Below are 25229 nucleotides of genomic sequence, written 5' to 3' on the forward strand. Positions count from 1 at the left end.
AGGAATCTTTTAGCCATTAATTTCATATACATATATAGTTCTGATTAGAAAGGCCACACATTTTTAAACATCACTATGTGCTAAAAAGTTTGGCCCAGGGGGACTTTCATGTTTGCATTTTGCATAACCAACTAATTAAATACTTAAATATTGTAATAATGTAATACACACATTTAAATTTATTAAGAGACTTGATCCTTTCTCTGAACAAATTAATTGCAAAAGCCAAAGGTAGGGTGTGGTCACTCTATATTGTCATTCAGTATTTTTATGCAACCTTGTTTGATTGTTACTGAGCCACATAAGCAATTTTCTTTTTATAACTCTTCGTACTTTTACTGAATTTCATTTATATCTGAAAGTATTTGATCTTTCAATATTATGAAAAGGAAAGTTGCTAATCACCTTATAGTGGAGATGCTGAATCGTGATAGGAACAACAAAAAGACTGTCACAAATAAAGCTTTCGGCCATTGAGGCTTTCGTCAACAGTAGATGGCGCGCGCGCGCGCGCCTGCTCTCTCTCTCTCTCTCTCTCTCTCTCTCTCTCTCACACACACACACACACACACACACACACACACACACACACACACACGCACGCACGCACACAACTCACATACACGACTGCAGTCTCCGGGAACTGAGACAACACTGCGAGCAGCAGCACCAAAGCATGATGGGAGTGGCTACTAGGTGGGGGTAAGGAGGAGGCTGGGGTCGGGAGGGATAGTATGGTGGGGGTAGCGGACAGTGAAGTGCTGCAGGTTAGATGGAGAGCACTGGAGAGTTGGGGGAGGGGGAAGTAGCAGAAAAGGAGAGAAGTAAAAAGACTGGGTGTTTTGGTGGAATGTCGCCTTAGTGCTGGAATGAGAACAGCGAAGGGGCTGGATGGTGATGACAGTGACTAACAAAGGTTGAGGCCAAGAGGGTTACGGGAATGTAGGGCATATTGCAGGGAAAGTTCCCACCTGTGCAATTCAGAAAAGCTGATGTTCATGAGAAGGATCCATATGGCATAGGCTGTGAAGCAGTCATTGAAATGAAGGATGTCTTGCCAGCAACAGGATGATCCACTTGTTTCTTGGACAGACAGCTTGTTGGTTGTCATGCCCACATAGAATGGAGCACAGAGGTTGGAGCTTAGCTTGTACATCACATGACTGGTTTCACAGGTAGCCCTGCCTTTGATGGGACAGGTGATGTTAGTGACAGGACTGAAGTAGGAGGTCCTGCCCACTGTCCTTCCCATCCTTCCCATAGTGGTATTCTGTCGTCCACCAAACCTACACAATATACTCGTCCACCCGTGCACAACCCGTGCTCCCAGCCCCTTACCTCATGCTTCATAACCCTGTAACAGACCTAAATGCAAGACCTGTCCCATACATCCTCCCACCACCTCCTACTCCAGTTCAGGCAAACCTGCCAAACATGATGTCCTTCATTTCAGTGACTGCTTCACAGCCTATGCCATATGTATCCTTCCCACCAACACCAGCTTTTCTGAATTGCACAGATGGGAACTTTCCCTGCTAAACATCCTACGTTCCTGTAACCCTCCTGGCCACAACCATCATTCCACCATCACATCCAGTCTTTTCGTTTCTACCCTTTTCTGCTACTCCCCTCCCCCTCCACTCCCTCCATCCCCACCTCTCCCCCTCCACTCCCTCCATCCCCACCTCTCCCCTGCCCTTCATCTAACCTGCAGTACTTCACTGTCCGCCATCCCCACCATACTATCCCTCCCCCTCCCCACCCCAGCCTCTTCCTTATCCCGACCCAGTCGCCACTCCCATCATGCACTGATGCTTTTGCTCGCAGTGTGGTTTTGGTTGGCTGAGACTGTGTGTGTGTGTGTGTGTGTGTGTGTGTGTGTGTGTGTGTGTGTGTGTGTGTGTGTGTGTGTGTGTGTGTGTGGAGGGGGGGGGGGGTCTTTATTTGTGACAGTCTTTTTGTTGTTCCTATCATGACTCAGCATCTATGCTATATGGTGAGTAGCAACTTTCCTTTTCGTAATAGTTACATTCCATCCTGGACTTTCCATTGTTTAGTATTTTATCTTTACTTTACTAAAAATTTAATCGTGCAAAACCTCAGTATTAATGAATGACAAGTTTGGCCTTTTAGAAAAATTTATTTGTTCACTTTCTCCTTACTTATTACCACAAAGAGAGTATGAATATTAAAATTGTTCATTTTTTTTCTGAAAACATCTACTTCAGTACTTAAGCAAAATTTCACTTCATTTCTAGTATGTAAATCATACAGTACTTTTACCCGCCGTTTAAAAGTTAGTACACAACAGTTATTTTCAGACATTTATTCAAAGGTGAAAATTGTGCTTGTAGATATTGAATAAAGCACTTCAAATGTTTTTATGACAGGTTTATTTGGAATAACTAAAAACCAACAAAGGACCCTATGTGGGTGAATGATTAGAAATAAAATAAAAGGTGAACCAAATTTCATGTTTAACTCAATAATTATTCAAAAAGTTAATTTTGAATTAATTGTTTACACTTCTACAATTCTAATTTAACAGTTCATAAGCTGCTGGCTGTGGTCATTGGGGATTGCGGCTAGTAATGGTGGCTACACTACTCATGGTACGGAATACAAATTTCTTGAAGAATGGACTAATTAATTCTTCTTGGCATCATTTTAACATCTGTAACATAGCCCAACAACTTGTACTGAAGCTGTAATAATTCAGCAGTCATCATCTGAGCCTATTGTCCAGGAATTCCCATGCAAGGCATCACCTGCTCGAGTGTTGCCTCTTTCACTGCTGCTTACAGAATGTGTCAACTTGTTCCCACTCGCTCTACAGGTAGTTACAGGTATGCTTCCCACAGTAACTTCTGTACAGTACAGAAGGACTCCAGCCTTTACATGATACATCTCCTACACATTGTCCCTAAGCATGTACCATTTTATACAAATGACAACTTGCACAAATATATAAAATTATGTACATGAACATTTTGATTTCATTAATCCATGACAAAATGTTATCTAGTAAATTATACGTTTCACAAATTTCTTTATATAAGTTACAAACATACATTAGCAAAGCACTCTTAACATCATGTGTACCACACTTTCCACATAGGTTTTGCATATCACAATTGTATTACGACAAACTTTAAAGGAAAATTTTTTTTTTATAAATTAGGTGACTAATCGAAGAATAATGTTGCAAAGTGTCATCACTGAATTATAGTAGGAGGATACAAGATAGCCAGACAGAACTTCTAGTTGGTGTAATGAATGTCAGATTGCTGTAAATGTAAAAATATATGAGTTAATGCAGATAAGTAGGACAGGGTGTATACGACCCGGGACAACCAGGAGATCCAGGAAAAACCCAGGAATTTTTTTATCTGGGAGAAAACTGGAAAAAACCTGGGAATTTTTTTATCTGGGAGAAAGCTGGAAAAAACCTGGGAATTTTTAATTGTTTTAGTTTTCAGTTAAAGTTTTGTAATTTTGACTGATAAGAACCAGTACTCTAACAGAGGATTATTACTGGATCCCATTACTGCAGAATAATACTGCAGCAATAAAACATGAACGAGAGAAAAAACAAAAATAAAACTTAAGTAGCAAAGCAAATGCGCCATTTACAACAACAAAACACAGTACTCATACAAGTATCTACCAACAGCAAAATGTGTCGAAGGCTTTAGGAAGACTACGCAATGCTTCATAAGATCAAATTGCCTCCAATGATCGTGACGTCACAACTGTTTACATTAGCTTTGTTGGGGCAGGAGCTGATGTTGGTACTTTGTGAATTATATTCTGTTGCGTTATAAAAATGGCCATTTGTGCCAAGACAGTCTTGTTTATTTGATGTATACTACAATTGCTGCAATATTAGAACAACCTATTCATAATCAGATTGAGAAACCACACCAGTCTTGGGTACTATTTGTATTAACAGCTTTTTCAGTATTAGACAGCGACATTTTCATTTTTCGTGTTGCAAAACGTTTGACAAACTTTGATGAGGTTCTTCGCAGAAAGGAATGCACACCATGTAAATCTGTGGCAAGATAAGAGAGAAAAAATTTCTAGGACCTAAGGATTGAAGAAATGTGTACTGTCTTGCTTGCCTCATGCCTTTGATCATTTTATGTATTCTATATTTAATTTTATGCCACACAATACAGCAAGTTATTAGATAACAGGCAATAAAGATTGCAAATTTTTGGAAGAGTTCTTGTTCTTCTGGTTACAAATAATCCCATCCAGAATTAATTGCAAATTTTTTTTTAGAGTGTAGGATGCCAGACCGGCCGACTGGGAACAGGATGGGCACCACAGGTCATTTTAATTTCGACTGTCCTGAATATAGTTTGAGGGCATCCATTACAAAATATACACATTTGAATTCCACAGAGCGAAATACAGTAAAGTGCAATAGAAGAATGCTGTGTGAAGAAGCATGGCACTGCACTTTGGCACACCTATGACCTAATAACATGTCTTACATTTCCTCGAACATATATGTTTTATGTATCAGACTCTTCAGAAGGATGTGTGCTGCAAAATGAACATATTTTTGAGCATGGGGCGTCGGCACAGTCTAGTATTGCCTCTGTTCGGAAATATCGTAAATCCAGGGCTGATGCGTAGACCAGTCTGCGTTGTAGTGAGGAGGTGGGTAGTCTTCACGTGACACATGTTTACGTTTAGTGATTTTGCTGTTTCCTCTTACTTTCCTGCTCTCATGTCAAATAAAAACAGAATGGAGTGACCGGGAGCTATCAAGTGAATTAAAATACAGTCACATAATTATGGAAGGCTAAAATGTAATATTAGTATTAATCACCTTGCAGAACAACGAAGTTTCTTGTGTCAGTTTGCTACAGAATTTTGGCTTTTATTAATCTTGTCCACTGAGACAGTCAATTTATTTGAAAAGAAGTGTTTAATTCCACACTATCGGCCAGTTTCAACTCTTTGCTGCATTTCAAGTGTACATTTTCATCGTCTAGTACATATGGCATTATGCCATAATAAAGAACCAAACATGACATAGTGCAGTACTGGTACACCAAGAAAATTTACATCTTGAAAGCCACACTAAAAAGCTTAATGTCAGGTTGTAGCCTATACTTCATGGGGAATCTGAACATACGAATGTGCACTTTAAGCCGAATTATGCATTTTAGTATGGTCCATGAAATTCCGACACGCTTGAAGTATCCTCTGATGTCTTATATCTTTTATGATGTAATGTAAGATTTTTTAATGTTTTACACGTACGAACATATGGGCTTCCTACGTCATCGTACCTGTACAAGCACTGTGACACCTGTTATCTGGCGCTCTCTGGCAACCACTAGAACAAATCACTTTCTAACAGGTTGCGGCAAAATATTGCGAATGGTGGTTTGAAAAGTGTTACTTTCAAAGTAAATTTCCTTTTGCTGAAGATGAACTATGTGCGAAAATGTACGATGAATTTCTTAAATCAGAGAGCATTTGACTCTCATTTAAAAGTCAACTCTTTGATGATGAGCCATTTAGAAGAATTTCGAGCCCAGAAGATCAGACATTTATATCGTTACTAAAAATTTTACTGTCCTATTTGTGTGATGTATCTTATAGTGTAGCACGTGCAAAAAAAGATCAAAATTACATGTGAAAGGTTACCCTCTCTTGCAGCTTATTAATCTTAGACACCTGTATTATATGTGAAAGCTTTGCTTTTCTTGTAGCAACACTATGTATATTAATTTAACTTTTCCTATTTGTGTGTTCGTGCTATTTAACAGTGATGTTGCTATTGGCTGATGACACCACGTGTCTTATGCTCTGAATATCCACTGTCATCAGCTGGTGAGAGCACATGACATGAGCTCCACAAAAGTGCATCGTGATCTCGATTTCATCCTGCAGAAAGTAACATGCGGTGTTTAGTGGAATTCAAATTTAAACTTCTGCCATACAAAAATATGCAGCACACATCTTACTGCACATCAAAGATCTTTACAAAACACGTTTTTTTCCCCTGAGTTTTGTTTTCTAAAGTTCTGGGGAATTGTACACTGGTATATAAAACCATAAACATTCAAAGGATTGATAAGTGTTACAGTTCATATGGAAAGTATACTGTCACTTAATACAGAAAAAGTGAATTTCACCCAAGAGAAAATGTAGTTTTAACTGGGAAATCCAGGAATTTTTTCTTTATCTGTGTATAGACCGTGTAGGAAAAACAATCCCATAATGTTCAAATACAGCATTAGTATTGTACTGCTTTACACAGTCACATTGATTAAATATCTTAGCGTAACAAGCAATATGAAATGGTATGAGCACATAAGGACAGTAGTAGAGAAGGCAAACAGTTGTGTTCAGTTTATTGGGAGAATTGTAGGAAAGTATGGAGAATGGAGAACGCTAGTCTGACTCATTCTGGAGCACTGCTCGAGTGGTTGAGATTTCTATGGTTGGATTAAAGGAAGACATTGAATCAATTCAGAGGTGTGCTGCTAGGTTTGTTAGCAGTAGGTTCGATCAACATGCGAGTATTACAGCGTTGCTTCGTGACTCAAATGGGGATCCCTGGAGGAAAGACAATGTTCTTTTTGTGAATCACTGTTGTGGAAAGTTAGGGAAGCTGAATTTGTAGCAAAATGCAGAATGATTCTACTGCTGGGTTCTGATAACAATGATTTTGTGAAACCCAGTTCACTCTGTTTATCCACGAGACCTAGAAATCAGTAGGTGCAATGTCCAGGTACCAGGTAGGTTCTGTGTTCCTATGTCTTTCCAGAAGGCATTCAATACACTCCCACAGTACACTTAATGAACACAATGTGAGCATATGTGCTGTAGTGACAAGTGCAACAGGCATCAACAGCGACCCACACAACATACATCACAGTGGTGGTACCTCCAGTCTGTAGGAGGCAGAAATTCAAACCAGCCAGCTTATTAGAAACTCAACAGAGGGCAACACCTGTGGCCAAGTGAGCAGTGGCTTCAAGATGCACACACAGCTCCGAACAGTGCACAAGGCCAACCATTTTCTACTTATGCTGAAACTAAGTTTGAGCCAATCAAGCAGAAGTGTTACTTGTCGAGACAACTGTTTAGGCCCGCACTGTGATGGAAGGGTGCAGTTCCAGCGCAGCAAAGTGCATTGGGAATACCTCGACTGGAGATGTGCCTACATGATCAACTCCTCTACACTTCACCATCAGCAAGAAGTGAAGCTTTGTCAAAGCGATGTCTCTCAGTGGAGAGGACTTGGTATCCAGTTTTTGCTATGTCTTACACACTGAAAAATGTGTCAGACTTAATGCCATTATAATAAAGATCATTCATATAGACTCTTAGGTTTTCAATATGTGACTGTTATTTCTGTAACTCAGTTTATATGAACATGCACTCAGTCAAGAACGTTTTTTTGTGTTATCTTTTTCTTGAGAAGTTAGTTAGTTGTGTTAATACATTATTCGTGAAATTATTCCTTATGTCACAAATAAAACTGTTTATGGTATACCTGATAAACGTTTTGTATGATATAACCAAAGTAAGAGACATATCAATTTGTGTGATGGGATTATAGAGTTTATAGCAAGCAGAATACAGCATGTAAGTTCTGAATGGAGAGACGAAGAACTTTGGGTGTGCTCCAGGTGAGTGTCATAGGACAGTTACTTTTCACAGTGTTCAGGATGCTCTAAAATTCCCCTTACGAATTCTAGGACTTGTAGAGGGGACTAAAAAGACAATATTTTGAATTGGAACCCAAGCTGAGGAAGTAAAAGCTGTTGCACTCTCAGTTCAAAAGAGGACAAGCAAATGACGACAGTGAAAGATTATTTGAGATTTGCATGCCTGTGAAAAGATCTGTGTGTGAGGTGTATAGCAGGTGCCACAATCATATCTTGGCTAAAGATCTGGCAGAGAACCCGAAAAAAATTCTGGTCCTATGCAAAATCACTAAGCGAGTCCAAGGCTTCCATTCACTCAGTTGTTGACTAGTCTCGTTTGGCGATAGAAAATAGCAAAAGGAAGGCTAAAATTATAAATCCCATGTTTAAGAAATGGTTCATGCAGAAAAATCGCACAAATGTACCATTGTTGGACCATTGCTCAGAGTCCCATATGGATGACATAGTAATAAGAATCCCAAGCATAGAGAAAGAACTGAAAGAGTTGAAAACAAATAAGTTGCCAGGCCCAGACGGAATCCCAATTCGGTTTTGGAAAGAGTACTCTACATCATAGTTCAAGTATACATCTCAGTTTGAATATAATAAACTTTCTTGAGACTGAGAAGCTTATGTGCATTTAGAAAACATCGCTTGTACTAAACTCAGCTTGCTCTTTTCTCACATGATATACTGGGAACTATGGATGAAGGGCAACATGCAGATTCCATATTCCCAGAAATGATTTTACACAGTTCCCCATTGCAGGCTATTAACGATTGTACGAGCATATGGAATAAGTTCACAGATATGTGAGTGGCTCGAAGACTTCTTAAATAATAGAAACCAGTAAGTTGTCCTCAACGGTGAGTGTTCATCAGAGACAAGGGTACAGTCACGAGTGCCCCATGGAAGAGTGATAGGACCGCTGTTCTCTACATACGTAAATGATTTGGCTGAGAGGGTGGGCAGCAATCTGCAGCTCTTTACTGATGATGCTGTGGTGTATGGTAAGGTGTCAAAGTTTAGTCACTGTAGGAATGTACGACTTAAACAAAGATTCCAGTTGGTGTGATGAATGGCAGCTAGCCCTAAATGGGGAAAAATGTAAGTTAATGTGAATAAGTACGAAGATCAAACCTGTAACATTTGGATACAGAGTTACTAGTGCCCTGCTTCGCACCATGAAGTTGTTTAAATATCTGGACATAATGTTGCAAAGCGATATGAGGTGGAATGAGCATGTGAGAACTGTGGTAGGGAAGGCGATTGTCAACTTTGGTTTGTTGGAAGAATTTTAGGAAAGAGTGGCCCACCTGTAAAGGAGACCGCATATAGTATGCTGGTGCAACCTATTCTTGAGCACTGCTCAAGTGTTTGGGATCCGTACCAGGCCAGATTGAAGGAATACAGTGAAGCAATTTAGAGGCAGGCTGCTAGATTTGTTACCGGTAGGTTTGAAAAATACGTGAGAGTTACGGAAATGCTTCAGGAACTCAAATGTGAATCCTTGGAGGGAAGGCGATGTTCTTTTTAAGAAACGCTATTTACAAAATTCAGAGAACCACCATTTGAAGCTAACTGCCAAGTGATTCTACGGTTGCCAACATAAATTGCACATAAAGACCACAAAAATAAGATACGAGGAATTAGGGCTCATATGTAGGCATTCAGTCATTTTTTCCCACTCTATTTATGAGTGAAAAAGGAAAGGAAATGACAAGTAGTGCTACAGGGTACCCTCCACCATGCACTGTACAGTGGTTTGCGGAGTATCTATGTAGATGTAGATCATTGGCCCTTTACTTAGTTTGCAATTATCGCGAATCTCTTGACCAGTGCAAGTGGAAAAAAGCACAGGTGACTCCAGTATATAAGAAAAGTAGAAGAATGGACTTGCAAAATTACAGAGCAGTATCCTTAACATCGGTTTGCTGCAGAATTCTAGAGCATAGTTGGAGTTTGAATATAACAAATTTCCTAGATACCGAAAAGCTCATGTCCAAGAATCACCACAGCTTTAGAAAGCATCGCTCGTGTGACACCCAGCTTGCTCTTTTCTCACATGATATACTGCGGACTATGGATGGAGTGCAACAGGCTGGTTCCATATTTCTAGATTTCTGAAAAACGTTCAACATGGTAATCATAACATGTAAGCTTTCACGGCCGGCGTCTTCATTAATTAAAACTTCTGGGCTGAATATCCGTGGTCCATATATAAAACTACTTCTCCTTTCTGACGTTTCGTTGCCTACTGCGGGCAACATCTTCTGAGGTGAGTCACCGACTCAGTGGGTTCGATCAACATACTAGTGTTAAGGATATGCTTCAGGAGCTCAAGTGGGAATCTGTGAAGAGAAGAAGACATTAGTTTTTAAGAACACTACTGAGAAAGTTTAGAAAACAGGCATTTGAAGCTGACTGCACAATGATCCCACTGCCACCATCTTACATTTTATGTAGGAATCATGAAGGTAAGATACGAGAAATTGGGACTCATATGGAGGCATATGGATAGTCTTTTTTCCCCCTCACGCCATCTGTGAGAGGAACAGGAAAGGAAATGGTTAGTTATGGTACAGGGTACCCTCCGCCACGTACCATATGGTGGCTTGCGGAGTATGTATGTAGATGAAGGTGTTTCCATGATACAGCCATTTGAAAACGGGGAGGGGAGGGGGGGGGGGGGTGTTGGGCGTTGAGGGATGCTTATGTCGGATTGGCTGATTTCATTTTGATGTCTGTCCTGCCTCTCTGTCCTGATTCAAGCCTCACTCAAGTGTCTAAGTGTGTTAGAGCAACTTGGTTGAGTACATGTTAGCAGAATTCACTGACATGATCCTTCTGTGTGGCAAAGCTCACAGTAATAAAAGAGCTGCTCATCACCTTTATCAAGATAATTATCCACAACTCCTGACTCCATCACATATCCTTTTTACCACAATTATGCAATGGCTTTGAAAAAGAGGTACCTTCACCATCAGCAGGTGTGACTGTGGTGTTCCAAGATGATGCTGCACAGCTGAATTGGAATTGTTTGTGAACACTGAGTAAGTTTCCTTTTTGTTTCTTTAGTAATTCATGACTGGAATTATAAAACAAGTGAAGTACTGGGTCACACCTAATATAAATTAATTGTAAAAGTGGTCACGTTACCCTGTTTTCAGATGGTTGTAGTGTGGACATTGTACATTTCTGGACATTCGTTCCAATTCTGCAAGTCCTAGAAGTTTGTAAGGGGAATTGTAGAGTGCCCTGTATATGAATGACCAAGCAGATAATGTCAGAAGTTCCATGAGGCTTTTTACGGATGATACTGTTGTATTCAGAGAAATTGTGACACTATAAAATTGTAGCAGCATGCGGGAATACCTGTAGAGGATCGATTCTTGGTGCAGAGTGCGGCAGTTGATTCTCAACATAAACAAGTGTAACATATTGAGAATACGTAGATGGAAAGACACACCTTTTGTTGTACGATCACACAATTGCAGAACAATCACTGGAAGCAGTTTCTTCCATATAATATGTAGGAGTATGAGTATGGAGTGGTTTGAAATGGAATTACCACATAAAATTAACTGTGAGTAAGCCAGATGCCAGACTATGGTTCATTGGAAGAGTCCTCAGGAAGTGTAGTCCATCAACAAAGGAAATACCTTACAAAACACTTGTTCGATTAATACATGAATATTGCTCATCAGTATGGGATCCTCTGCAGATCAGACTGACACAGTAAATGGAAAAGATCCAAGGAAGAGTGGAATGGTCCATTATAGGATCATTTAGTAAGCACAAAAACATCACAGAGATGATCAACCAGTTGCAGACACAGTGAGAGAGGGATTTTGCATCATGGTGTGAATTATTGTTAAAGTTCAGAGAAAGTATGTACCTAGATTTGTGAACCAATGTGTTCCTTCATCCTACTGTATCTCACAAAAAGATCATGAAGATAAAATTAGAGAGAGATTTGCACCCATGAAGAGGCTTACTGGCAGTCATTCTTCCTGTGAACTGTTCACAACTGGATTAGGAAAGGGCATGTGTGACAGTGGTACAGAAAGTACCCTCTTCCACACACTGCAAGGTGGCTTGCGGAGTATAGATATAAACCTAGAACCACAGATGAAGGGGAAAGTGTCAGAGGTGGTTGTTGTTGTTGTCGTCGTCGTCCTCTTCTGTTCAAAGATCGATTTGATGCAACTCTCCATGATAGTCTGTTCTGTCCAAGTCTCTTCACCCATGCATAACTACACCAACCTACATCCATTTGTACCATTGAGGTGGCACAGTGGTTAGTACACTGGACGCGCATTTGGGAGACCAACAGTTCAAATCCTCATCCGGCCACCCAGATTTAGATTTTCCTCGATTTTCTTAAATCGCCAGGATGGTTCCTTCGAAAAGGGCACAGCCGATTTCCTTCCCTATCATTGAAAGATTCCAAGTTTGTGCTCCATCTCTCATAATGACCTTGATGTTGACAGGACATGAAACCCTACTCTTCGTTCTTTTCGTTTGAACCTGCTTGCTGCATTCATGCTGCGCTCTCCCTCTAAAATTTTTAACCCTCGCACTTCCCTCTGTTACCAAACTGACAATTACTTGATGCCTCAGGACATATCCCATCAGCCTACCATTTTTAGTTGGGTCAAAAATATGAGGTAAGACTGGAAAGTAATGCACAACAATTTTATCACCAAAAAGTTTAGTAGATAACAACAACAACAAAAATCATTAATGAATTAACATTTTTATCTACTTTTCTACCTATGTTCTCAACACATTTCTCCTATCATGGTACCAGTTTCGATATCACCTGTTCATAGAAGTCCATTTGGTTGGGGTTCAGCCATCTGCGGACTGCTGATTTCGCTACTGCATGTGTCACAAAACATTGGCCGGCCATGAATTTCTTCAAGACATCAGACAAATGAAAGTCCGATGGTGCAAGGTCCTTTCAGAAAGTCATGCCCTTCTATGGCATAACTTGTTAAGTGGTCCAAGCTTGTCATATTTGTTGGCCCTTGTGGTTGTCTGTCAGTTTCTTAGGTATCCAACAAGCACTAACTTTACAAAATTTCAGCATGTCGTAAACAATACCATGCATCACACCATAGGAAATGTTGAACTGCTGTTCTGAGGCTTGCAGTTGCACATGCCACTCATTCAAAATTGCTGTCTCAATGGCTATGAAATCAATGGGGTTGCAGCTGCTAGTGGCCACCCAGAGCCTACCAAATCACTAAGGTTCACACAGCCCTCTCGGAAGAATGCATATCATCTGGAGATATTGCTATTGTCCATACAGTCGTTCCCATACACTTTGTGCACGTCCCTGTCAATTTCACTCAGTTTATGCCCTTTGGCCCACAAATATCGAACTAAGCCTTACTGCCCTTCATAAGTCGATGATAGTTTCGCTGTTCACACATCTCTCGGAAGAGCTGCACATGAAACCAAAACATCTTCTGTAGCACAGACTTCAGATTCTATTGTCATGAAACTTCAACATTCCAGCTGCAATGCCAAGGGAGAAAAAAATTATTGCATGTTACTTTACCATCCTCCCTGCTAGTATAGTGTTAAGTACTGAGACAGTTCACTCCGAAGAAGACTTGAGGACAGAATGAGAAATAGACAGAAATAGAAAAAGTGAAATGAAAAGTTAAAAAGTGGTACGATTAGAAACTGGGGGGAAAAAAAGGTTGATGGGCAGGGTTTCAGGGGCAGGCTATAGATGAAAAGTAATGAAGGATGTAACTGAGGAAATTAATACATAAAATGTATAATAAAAAAATTAGATGAGGAATTGTACACAAACAGAGATAGGAGGTTGGCGAGATACTAGAATATATTGAAGAGAAGTTACCATTTCCAGAGTTTAGGGTAACTAATGTCGGGTGGGAAGATCTAAATAGCCATGTCGTGTAGGAGGCACTTGGGTTCCTTGAATGATGCTGCAAAGCATCCACATCAACTGCTACTAGGTGTTCCCAAGACGTACAGTTCTACGTCTATGCATGCGTTTTCATTGTGCTCACTCAGATATAACATGCTGTATAATGAACACGTATAAATTGACAAACAACTTGTGTGCTTTTACATGCTCCATAACATACTTTTTAAACTTTATACCATTTCCAGAACATTATCCTCGCCCCAAAGTTTCTACCCATTGCATTATTTTCAGTTTAAAACCTGCTCTATCCATTCACCCACTACACTTACTCTAGCCCACCACTGTAAATATCCTACAACGTAAAAGGCAGATCAATGTGTGAAACCACACATTCTAGGGGAAGAAATGTATCTAAGGTTTTAACAACCTCCATGCTATTGAAAATGTGAGGTAGTTTTGTGGTATGCTAAAATGTGAAAAAGAATTCTTTAAAATTTTAATACAGAATTTGTGAACTAATTATATCGCCACAACAATGAATGGAAAATTACTTTCTTCTTTTATATTTCAGCCACAGCAGACTAAGTAACGGGAATCTGTGTCTGACATCCAAAGAAACAACATATCTGGATAAATATACTTTCTCCAATGCAATGGCTTTGTCTGTAAAATTAGGGATATGGGAAGCTTCACTGTCCCGTTATGTAGACACAATTGAATTTGTAACTGAGGTAAGAGTATTTTGATCACATCCCCTCCCTCTCTGTTTTCTTATTTTACTTTCCTCATTACTAATGTTCTTAGTGTGTTTTCCTTTCTTATGAAATTAAGATTTATGTATTACAAATGCATGATAACTTTGAAATAATTTGTCATGAAAAAACGAATGAATTGGAATGAGAGTAGTACAGATTGTGATGGTATCCCTAAACCTTCTTAGCAACAAATGATACTTGCAACTATAAGTTATAAACAAAGATGTTAAATGTGAAAATATAAATATTGTGTGGAGGTATTATTTTTATTTTCCATGTTGTGAGTTATATCAAGGGACAATACATGTCTTCAACGTGGAACGATGACTGCAATGACTTTGTGAGAGGAAATACATGGTTGTATGCTGAAATAAATATGACACAGATTGTCAGCCTGTCTTTGAGATGCACAGTTTTGGAACAGTTTTGATACGATACTACAGTGTTGTTAAATAACAAGATATCACAGATATGTGCTTGAACTGATTTAATTTCTTATGGAAACCAGTAATTCTGCATATGTTTAAATGCAGTGGTTGCTCAAAAGAGTTCAGAATCTGCTGCTGTTCGTAATAAATATAAGTGATATGTGGTAATATTTAATGTTAGTAACTCTGAAAAATTGCTTTCATGCACTATCATTGCATTAAGAGATATTGCCATTCAGGAGAATTGTTGAAAATTCGAGAATATTGCAAAAAAGGTGTAAGACTCAATATCAGTCAGCTGATCCCATATTCAATAGGAGGCCTAAACTCTCTGATCAAACTTTATTGTTCATACAGTTATATCCCATTTGAAATCGCACATTTCTCTCATTTGACCCATACTGACAAAAACTCATCATGATACTTACACATTACATCTACACTCATATACCCTCAGATACATTGCCTGACGTCACACAGATTGTGTTCAATGGCAGTTCAAAGACTTTTTTCCATGTAGTGTGCAAAAGCAGATTGTCTACTTAAATAGCACCCATCAGAACAGCACCAACATGAGATTTCACATCCATTCCCAGGTAGCTGCCCAGCTTCACAGCATAGTTAACCAAAGGCCAGTCATGGCACCACACTGAGATGGGCATTATTCAATAAATTTCCATCTAGATAATTATTTGAATAAATAGATCATGAAAAAAAGTACTCATGAATAAGCTATTTGTTGCTATTTTTTATTCGTAACTTAATAAGCAAATGTAAAATGTCACCATATTTTATTTGTTTACTTCTTGTATAGTATTCTGTAACTAGTGTTTGCTCCCTTGGATCAGTTCAGTTTCCATTTGATAAATATATTATTAAGGTTTTTTCTAGTAATGTGTCTTGGTGGCTCAATGGGTTACATTCCAGACCACAAAGCTAATGGTCTGGGTTTCTATGCCCGTTTAGTCCTATGATTTTTTCTGATCCTTATTGTTTCTTTCATTTCTAACAGTGAGAAAAATGCTAAGTCTCTGTGGTGTGTTTCAAGTACATATTGGGCTGTAGGTCCCCCTGTAACTGCCCAAAATCGATTCAGAGGTGGGAGGAATGCAAGGGCACACCACTGTGCTTAGTAAAGCACTGCAGTGTTAAAATCAAACCTCGAGTTGAGCACAGCTTAACTTGCTTCTTTACAATGTAATAAATGCAGCATAAAAATGCTTCGTAGGCAGGCAGCCTTAGCACTTACATTACCAATGCAGCACAATTTGACTGATTTTGCACTTGTCAGTACTTCCTCCTTCGCCCTGCCTAAATGCGGAAGTATTTTCCATAAGTAATAAAAAATGAGAATGTAGCCAATTAATCTGCACCACCTTCCTCCATTGCACCAGGATTGCTATCAGATATGGGCATCTCATTGATATTACACACTCCGTTTGTGTTTGTAGTGTTGTAATATGAGTGAACGAAGTAAGAAATCAGTGGTTGCTAATGGCTAATTTAGTATCCCTGCCTCCAAGGAGTATCAGTAATGATTCAGAGATGCTACATCTCCCTATTACAGCCACTGCCTCCAGCCACAAGATGTGGAACATACCTGGACTGTGCCTCTTGCATTGATATAGGTCACCTGGTTGGCCAGTAATTGTTCAGTGCCCAGTATGTCATTATATTGATACGCCTACAGTGACTATGATTTTATTCTGGACTCTCTGGTTTTTGCTATTTGGATATATTCAGTGTGCAGCTTATGATGACTCTTGCTCTGATAACAGTTTACACTTTCCTGTCAGAAGTGAACAGAAAAGTGGCGACGAGGATTACCGTATGCAGTTTGTGACTCATTTGCATCCAGAGCTGGTATTATTGACTTGAAGTTTCTTAAACTTTGGTAACGACAGCTGTCACTGCACCTACATCAACAGCGCCAAGAACAACAAGGTGCTATCCTACAGCCCGTGCCCAACAACAGTAACAGCGTCGAATGGTGATCATGGCTGTGACCCCATTGCCGTTCACCTACCTTGATGAGGGAGCTATACTGTTGATTGAACTGCACTCTCTTGCTTATAGCATTTCTGGGAAGCATCAAAGTTTTTTACTCTTGTTTTCTAACAGTGGTGAAAAAACTGCTGCAACTCTCCAACTATAATGATTTGTCTTTAAATGGACAATGTGTGCTGTGGTCATCAGTGTGACCTTGCCAGCTAGGCTACTATTTAATCAGTTTCATAAACAACGTGGAAAGCCTTAGGCAGCATGGGCTACTGACTTGCAGGGTCTCACAAGCGACAGTAGTATCAGTTGTCAAAATTGTTAACTTTTTGAATTATTGATTCATAATGTGACTGTGCACCTATCACCCCTCCCCCTTTCCCCCACTCCAGGGAAGTCACAGCTAAGGCATTAGCCACATCTGATCCTAATCTTAGTGCAAGTCTTAAATCTTTTGTCAACTTGCTTCTCAAGCTCAGCTTACTTTCACTAATGAAATTGAAGTGTCAAAAGTTGGTAGTCACTGTCACGAGCAGCAGTCAGCTGATGATTCCAATTTATCAACTTCTCTTTATGCCCTTAATTCTCACCTGGATTCACAATCATCCTGATTGATAGCATCGCATGAGGGACTTACATACATCAATCTTAACGGGCCCTCTTCAGTATCGAGAAAACCCCTTTATTAATAATAAATGGATGGGTCGAAAATGCCTTCCACACTTGATTCTAAAGTAATCATCATGCAAGCCAGTGATGCTCCAGCCACACCCTGACTGCGGCAAATGGCATTCAAGAAACTGTTACTCACATACACCACACACTGTTGGCGTGTGGCAAACTTGAGCACTTGGCAGACGTGTGTCAATAAGCTGCTTGTCAACATCCCATAGCATCACAGCCCAATAACAGTACACCACACCATGTAACTATGGCAGACGAAAAGTTAATTCCAGCAGTGCCATAGAGGCTGACATTGGCTCTTACTATTTCTGGCCAGTTTGTGGAGTTTCAGCTGGGCACTGAAGATGCCATGTCATTAAACAGTGAGACATATTAGTGGCTGAGCTCACATTCTCTGCAAAGGGCTCAGTGATGGGTAATTTTTTTACTCCAAAAAGACAATTTCTCTCCTCAGAGAATTGTCACTTACAGCTTAGTACAAAAACACAAAGTGTGTACTAACATTCTTAGTAGTGAAATCGTCTAATGCTCTTACATCTATGCTATTACAAGATACAGTTTTGTAATTGTGGACCAAGTAAATTTAGTGTCAAAAACAGTGCCATTTTCTGACCTTGATTCTCTTTGCAATATACACAAAGAGATTTTCAAACCGTGGCTAGATTGCACAAAAATGCTACTTCTCATCTCTCTATGAAGCTACCAGCAGTACCAAAATTTTGTAGTGCTTGTCCGCTACCATTTACTTTTATAGGTGTTGTACTGGCCGAGCTTAGATGACTTCAGCTTCTTCCATTATAATCATTTACCATTTGCAGTTGCTAGTGCCCCTGCCATATTTTTAAAAAATACTTAAAGCAATTGATCCAGGGTATTCCACACTGTGTTAACTATTTAGACAATATCACCATAAAAGGAGTGATGACACAAATCGCCGCAGAAACCATATCTCTCTTTCCAAGTGGTTGTTGTAAAATGGCTTATATTGTCAGGTAGACAAGTTCGGCTTTTTCACCCCAGCATTAAATATCTGTCCAGTCGAAATAGAGCATTGGCATAGGCATTGAACCCTGCTAGATTTTCCGCGCCCCATGCAGTGTGCCCAGATGAAGTGTGGGACTATCTGTACACAGGGTGCCTGATCTGAGGGAGAACACATTTGGCCTTCACCCCAGGTAGACCCAAGGGGTCATTCTGGGTCAGAGGAGGCATCAGCTGTTTGACACTTTGGCTGGTCATGAGCTCAAGACCTGTTGTCAAAACCAGCTCCACCTGCGGCTGCATTTTCAATCAGCAGCCCTCCAGTCATCTACACCTCAGGACCTGACAACGTGGCAACCATCCACCATGCCTCCAATTGTAACCCCACACTGCCCACTCCCAGGTACAACCTCTGCCCCTTTATCCCACTCAGAAGTGTGTAGACAGGGGGCCACTGTATGGAAGCCGTGGATACAGAGCCACTCCAACTACCCAAGTCTCTTTTAGCCCCTGTTGCGCTGGCATAGCATTCTGTCTTCAACCCATTCCCAACTCCATCACCCCCACAGTTCCAAGCAAGGCCATCTGAGTTGGCGAGTACAGTTAAGGCCATGCCGCTTAATTACTGGGTGGGGATCTCAGCCAAGCTTCACACCCTTTCACACCAGCAACAGCACAAACCTAGCCATTATCAGCCATACATGCTGATTTCAATTAGGAGGGATTTAGTATCCTTTTCTGCATTGGGTATCAATAATGACTCAGAGAAGCTGCAGCTCATTATCCAGTACTGCTGCTGCCTCTGCCTACAAGAGGCAGGAAAGGCCACTCACATGGATATAGACTTGCCTGTAATCACTTGTTCTGTGTTGTATGAGCGAGACTGCTTTTGTTCAAGACTAGTGTTTTCACTGTTGCCATATTTTAAGTGCACAGGTTATTGTGACTTTTACTCTATTTACGGTTTACTATTTCTTGACAACTGTCTGGGACAGCATAATTAAACAGTCAGTCAATAGAAAGATATCAGAAAACCTAATAAATGGGGACAGAGGTTTCAATTTGAACAAGACTTGGGGACCGGCACTCAATTTATGAAGATCTTGCCAGCCATTACATCCACAAGAGCTGGAAAATGCTGAGAGGATTTGCTTTTCAGGGAATATCAGTGCGAGCTCTGCAAAGCAAAAGAGCGTCAAAGGTTGTAGTGGGCACTGGGAAATTGAACTCTGCTATAAATAGCAGAGTGAGCCCAACAGACTGGTTGGAGTCCAGGCATTGAGTTCACATAACAGCAACAGCAACAGCTGCAGCACCTAATGAAGATGGATGGGTTGGTCGTCAGAACATTATGCATACGCTGAAAACAACTTAGTAGACCACCCGGAAGCAGGCCATGTACTTTTTTCTTCATTCTGTACCAACTGTAACTGTTGCACCAATGTCTTATCCACGATTTAGAAACAAATAGTCCATATGTATTGCTGTCCAGAACCAGTGGAGATTTGCAACAATCTATGGACATATACACTGAAGAGCGAAAGAAACTGGTACTCCTGTCTAATATTGTGTAGGGCTCCCACGAGCATGCAGAAGTGCCACAACACAGCATGGCATGGCCTCGACTAAAGTCTGAAGTAGTGCTGGAGGGTATTGACACCATGAATCCTGCAGGACTGTGCATAAACCTGTGAGACCATGAGGGGGTGGAGATCTCTTCTGAACAGCACGTTGCAAGGCATCACAGGTGTGGTCAATAATGGCCATGACTGGGGTGTTTGGTGACCAGCGGAAGTGTTTAAACTCAGAAGAGTGTTCCTGGAGCCACTCTGCAGCAATCTGAACGTGTGTGGTGTCGCATTGTTCTGCTGGAATTGCCCACGTCCATCGGAATGCGCAATGGACATGAATGGATGCAGGTGATCAGACAGGATGCTTACGTACTTGTCATCTGTCAGAGTCGTATCTAGATGTATCAGGGTTCCCATATCATTCCAATTGCACATGTCCCACACCATTACAGAGCCCCCATCAGCTGCTGACATGCTGGGACCATGGATTCATCAGGTTGTCTCCATACCCATACGCATCCATCCACTTGATACAATTTGAAACGAGACTCGTGCGACCAGGCAGCATGTTTCCAATTGTCAACAGTCCAATGTTGGTATAAACAGGCCCAGGCAAGGCGTAAAACTTTGTGTTGTGCAGTAATCAAGGGTACATGAGTGGGCCTTTGGCTCCAAAAGCCCGTATCAGTGGTTTTTTTGTGAGTGGTTCACACATTGATACTGATTGATGCCTCAGCATTGAAATCTGCAGCAATTTGCGGAAAGGGTTGCACCTCTGTAATGTTGAATGATTCTCTTCAGTCGTCGTTGGTCCCGTTCTTACAGGATCTTTTCTTGCTGCAGCGATGTCAGAGATTTGATATTTTGTCAGATTCCAGTACACTCATGAAATGGTCGTATGGGAAAATCCTGACTTCATCCCTACCTTGGAGATGCTGTATCCCATCGCCTGTGCACCAGCTGTACCACCACATTCAAACTCACTTAAATCTTGGTAACCTGCTGTCGTAGCAGCAATAACTGATGTATCAACTGCACCAGACGCTTGTTGTCTTATATGGGTGTTGCTGACCGCTGTGCCGTATTCTTTCTGTTTACATATCTCTGTATTTGAATACGCGTTCCTATACCAGTTTCTTTGGCACTTCCATGTAATAATCAAAGAAATGTCAAAGAATTCAGTTGATGAGTTCCAGAAGTTGTTACGTCGTAAAAAGAAAACTTATTTTGATTGTAATTTTGAAAGTTAAGGAAAAATGAAATTGCAAAGAAATTACTGCCAAAAACGAGCAGAGTTGTTGATTTTTCAAGTTTTGCTGAAGAATATTGTTATTTGAAATTGTAATAAAGACAATTTCATGAAGTATAACACACAGCTAACCTCTTTTCATGAATAGAACATATTTTCTTTAGTGTAGTTCAATGACAGTTCTTCAAAAAGTAAGTTAACTTAATGATGAGCTGTTTCGGAATTTTTCTGAAATGTGAAAGAAGCAAAAAGTTCATTTGTTAAAATAAGTGGCACAGAACTGGAGCAGTAAAGTCACTGGATTTCAGAGTTATCTGTTATTCATAATGCTTTTTATTCACAGATGATGAATTAATGTTTTATTTGTGAATAATGAGTAATAATTTTTATCTGTATTTATTATTCAAATAAATTTGTCCACCTCTTGTGTCACAGGACCACAAAAGCCAGGGTGCATAGTGGCTACTCTGTATTCCAAGTGATCACTAATATTATAGCTTGTGTTTTTAGCCAGGTTGTTTCTTCCCCCCACCCCCCGCCACATATCAGCATGTGATAATGTTTCCTGTTTCTGCAATCCCTGCTTCCTGCACATTTTTCATTTATTTTCTATTATCTGGCTAAGGCTGGTTCTTTGTTTCAAAAGACCTGTGACCTGGTATCCTGAACTGCATTTTTCTTGTAGCTGCTGGCCTCCCTCCCACAAGTGCTATTGTGCTGAAGTATTTTTCCATACTACGATTGCATGTGAAGATCAATAACAAATTTTTAATCTTTATTCGTATAAGCTATATAATTGTCACTTTAGTGTTACACTTTTGTCTATCTCAAACTTGTTTCAAAGGTTGTCTCCTAGTTTTAAAAGGCTTGTTCATTGTTTACCAGCAGGTTATCTACTTTACCATGTGCCATGTTTTTGTAGGACATGAAACAAGGCAGAAAAATACGAATGTCACGGAAGGAAGTTCTGAGAAAGACAGGAGAGCTTTTTGCACTTCGCCATCTCATTAACCTGAGCTCTGATTTACTTGACACTCCTGACTTTTATTGGGACCGCGAAACACAGGAGGCACTCTACCAGCAGATGTGTTCATATTTCAGTATCAGCAGGCGAACCAGGGTAAGGTCAAAAGAGGATACCTGTTAATTTTTGTACTGGAGGAAGTATTCATTGTTACACAGTTTTTATTTTAAAGTTTCATTTGATGATGTTTGAAAGAAGTTAAGAGCTAATCATTGCCTATGACTGTAAGGACCTGAAAGTGCAGCATATATTTGTGGTAAAATTAGCATTTGTTTTTGACATAATAAGCATCTATTTTGGTGGAGCACAATTTTATGATTAAACATATAAATTTTATAGTTTGTCTCAGTATATGCCTTAAGATGAAACTGGTCAAAAAAAAGGAAAAGAAAAGATAAAAAAAGCAGTTATTGTAAATAAAATAATAATAATAACAATAATAAAAGAGAATAAATAGTTTGTGTTTTCCATAAGAGCTTCTGGACTGGAATATTTGCAAATAATAATAATAATAATACTAAAAGAGAACAAATAGTTTGTGTTCTCCATAATAAGAGTTTTTTGAGTAGAATATTTGCGCCTGCTAAAACTGCAACAGTTTTCTTAAGTGTTATTTAGTTCTTATCTTTAAGCTTTCAGCAAGTGGCTGTTTCTGTTGAGAAGCAGCAGCATATTATCACTGGTGAACAGAATGGTAATCTGATTTGAGATGTTTCTCAACATCACTTTTCTTTTCCCACTTATTTGATAATTACAAAACCTGTAGAATACCAGTTTTGAATGTGTAGCATATAAGCGATGATAAGCATCTTGCAGAGTCCTTTCATCAGCCATGCGACCCATACTTGACAATGCTACAGGTAGAACTGACATTTTAGTTACTGTGGAAGTAGAACCAAAGGTAACTCTACTCTCACATTATAGGAAGACACTCTCTGTGTTCACTATAGGGTGGCCATTGCAACATAGGAGGCAGCCATAAGTCTAAACAGATGGAAACTTCATATTCCCAATAGGTGAGAGGCAGTGAGAGAACAAACAGGTCAGCCAGCCTGCACCCACATTCTGTGTTTCAACGAAAACAGAATTGACACACAGGTTGCCGATCCCTTTTGGTGTCATGAGATTCATACCTGAATCCCGTGATAGACAGGGATTAGGGTCTCTTTGTTCATGGTGTGCTTCAAAGTGTTCAGGTAATGACTACCACGGAATAGCTTGCTAAAGCTGGCAGCAACATCATAAACGATGTAGTTCAGACCCTACCTCTACTGGTATTTATACAACCATAATACAGAACACCCTGCACTTAAAACTGCCACATTACGATGTCGTCAATTTCACATAATACCACCTTCAGCAGGCAGACAAATGTACGTTTCTTTGTTCTAAAATGTTAAGTCCCACAGCCGAGTTCTACATTGCCATGCATGGCATGTATCTTATAGAGACAATTTAGCCACCCACTGTTTGACATGGGACCAGAGTGTAACTTACGAGTGCACTGAAATGTCATTGCATTTGTGCTTAGATGCATTTTCTTGACATTCAATAATGCTATTTTAGTCCGGCTCAGATAAATTAGATCCTCAGGATGCAATTTGCTATGAAATTTGGGACAGAAAGTTGGCTGAAACCAGACGTAAACAGTAATGAAATCCTAAACTCAGATTGGAATGTATACCGCAGACACAGGCTGGACAGTGAAGGGGGAGGCGTGTTTATAGCGATAAGAAATGCAATAGTATCGAAGAAAATTGACGGAGATCCGAAATGTGAAATGATTTGGGTGAAGGTCACAGTTAAAGCAGGCTCAGACATGGTAATTCGATGTCTCTATAGGCCCCCAGGCTCAGCAGCTGTTGTGGCTGAGCACCTGAAGGATAATTTGGAAAATATTTCGCGTAGATTTCCCCACCATGTTATAGTTCTGGGTGGAGATTTTAATTTGCCGGATATAGACTGGGAGACTCAAACGTTCACAACGGGTGGCGGGGACAAAGAATCCAGTGAAATTTTTTTAAGTGCTTTATCTGATAACTACCTTGAGCAGTTAAACAGAGATCCGACTCGTGGCGATAACATATTAGACCTTCTGGTGACAAACAGACCCGAACTATTTGAAACAGTTAACGCAGAACAGGGAATCAGCGATCATAAAGCGGTTACGGCATCGATGATTTCAGCTGTAAATAGAAATATTAAAAAAGGTAGGAAGATTTTTCTGATTAGCAAAAGTGACAAAAAGCAGATTACAGAGTACCTGACGGCTCAACACAAAAGTTTTGTCTCAAGTACAGATGTGTTGAGGATCAGTGGACAATGTTCAAAACCATCGTACAATATGCGTTAGATGAGTATGTGCCAAGCAAGATCGTAAGAGATGGAAAAGAGCCACCGTGGTACAACCACTGAGTTAGAAAACTGCTGCGGAAGCAAAGGGAACTTCACAGCAAACATAAACATAGCCAAAGCCTTGCAGACAAACAAAAATTACGTGAAGCGAAATGTACTGTGAGGAGGGCTATGCGAGAGGCGTTCAATGAATACGAAAGTAATGTTCTATGTACTGACTTGGCAGAAAATCCTAAGAAATTTTGGTCTTATGTCAAAGCGGTAGGTGGATCAAAACAAAATGTCCAGACACTCTGTGACCAAAATGGTTCTGAAACAGAGGATGACAGACTAAAGGCCGAAATACTAAATGTCTTTTTCCAAAGCTTTTTCACAGAGGAAGACTGCACTGTAGTTCCTTCTCTAGATTGTCGCACATATGACAAAATGGTAGATATCGAAATAGACGACAGAGGGATAGACAAACAATTAAAATCGCTCAAACGAGGAAAGGCCGCTGGACCTGATTGGATACCAGTTCGATTTTACACAGAGTACGCGAAGGAACTTGCCCCCCTTCTTGCAGCGGTGTACCGTAGGTCTCTAGAAGAGCAT

At 40.1% G+C, this 25229-nt stretch overlaps 1 protein-coding gene across 1 annotated transcript in view; it reads left to right on the plus strand.

Moving 5' to 3' along the window:
• Nucleotides 1-25229, plus strand: part of LOC126418662 (required for meiotic nuclear division protein 1 homolog) — a 95679-nt gene that overhangs the window by 59714 nt on the left and 10736 nt on the right. Inside the window, exons 4-5 of the mRNA XM_050085546.1 lie at nucleotides 14162-14321; nucleotides 22179-22376. Of these exons, the coding sequence (XP_049941503.1) occupies nucleotides 14162-14321; nucleotides 22179-22376 (358 nt within the window). The remainder of the gene's footprint in view (nucleotides 1-14161; nucleotides 14322-22178; nucleotides 22377-25229) is intronic.

Source organism: Schistocerca serialis, chromosome 9 (assembly GCF_023864345.2).
Source record: "Schistocerca serialis cubense isolate TAMUIC-IGC-003099 chromosome 9, iqSchSeri2.2, whole genome shotgun sequence".
Lineage (NCBI taxonomy): Eukaryota > Metazoa > Arthropoda > Insecta > Orthoptera > Acrididae > Schistocerca > Schistocerca serialis.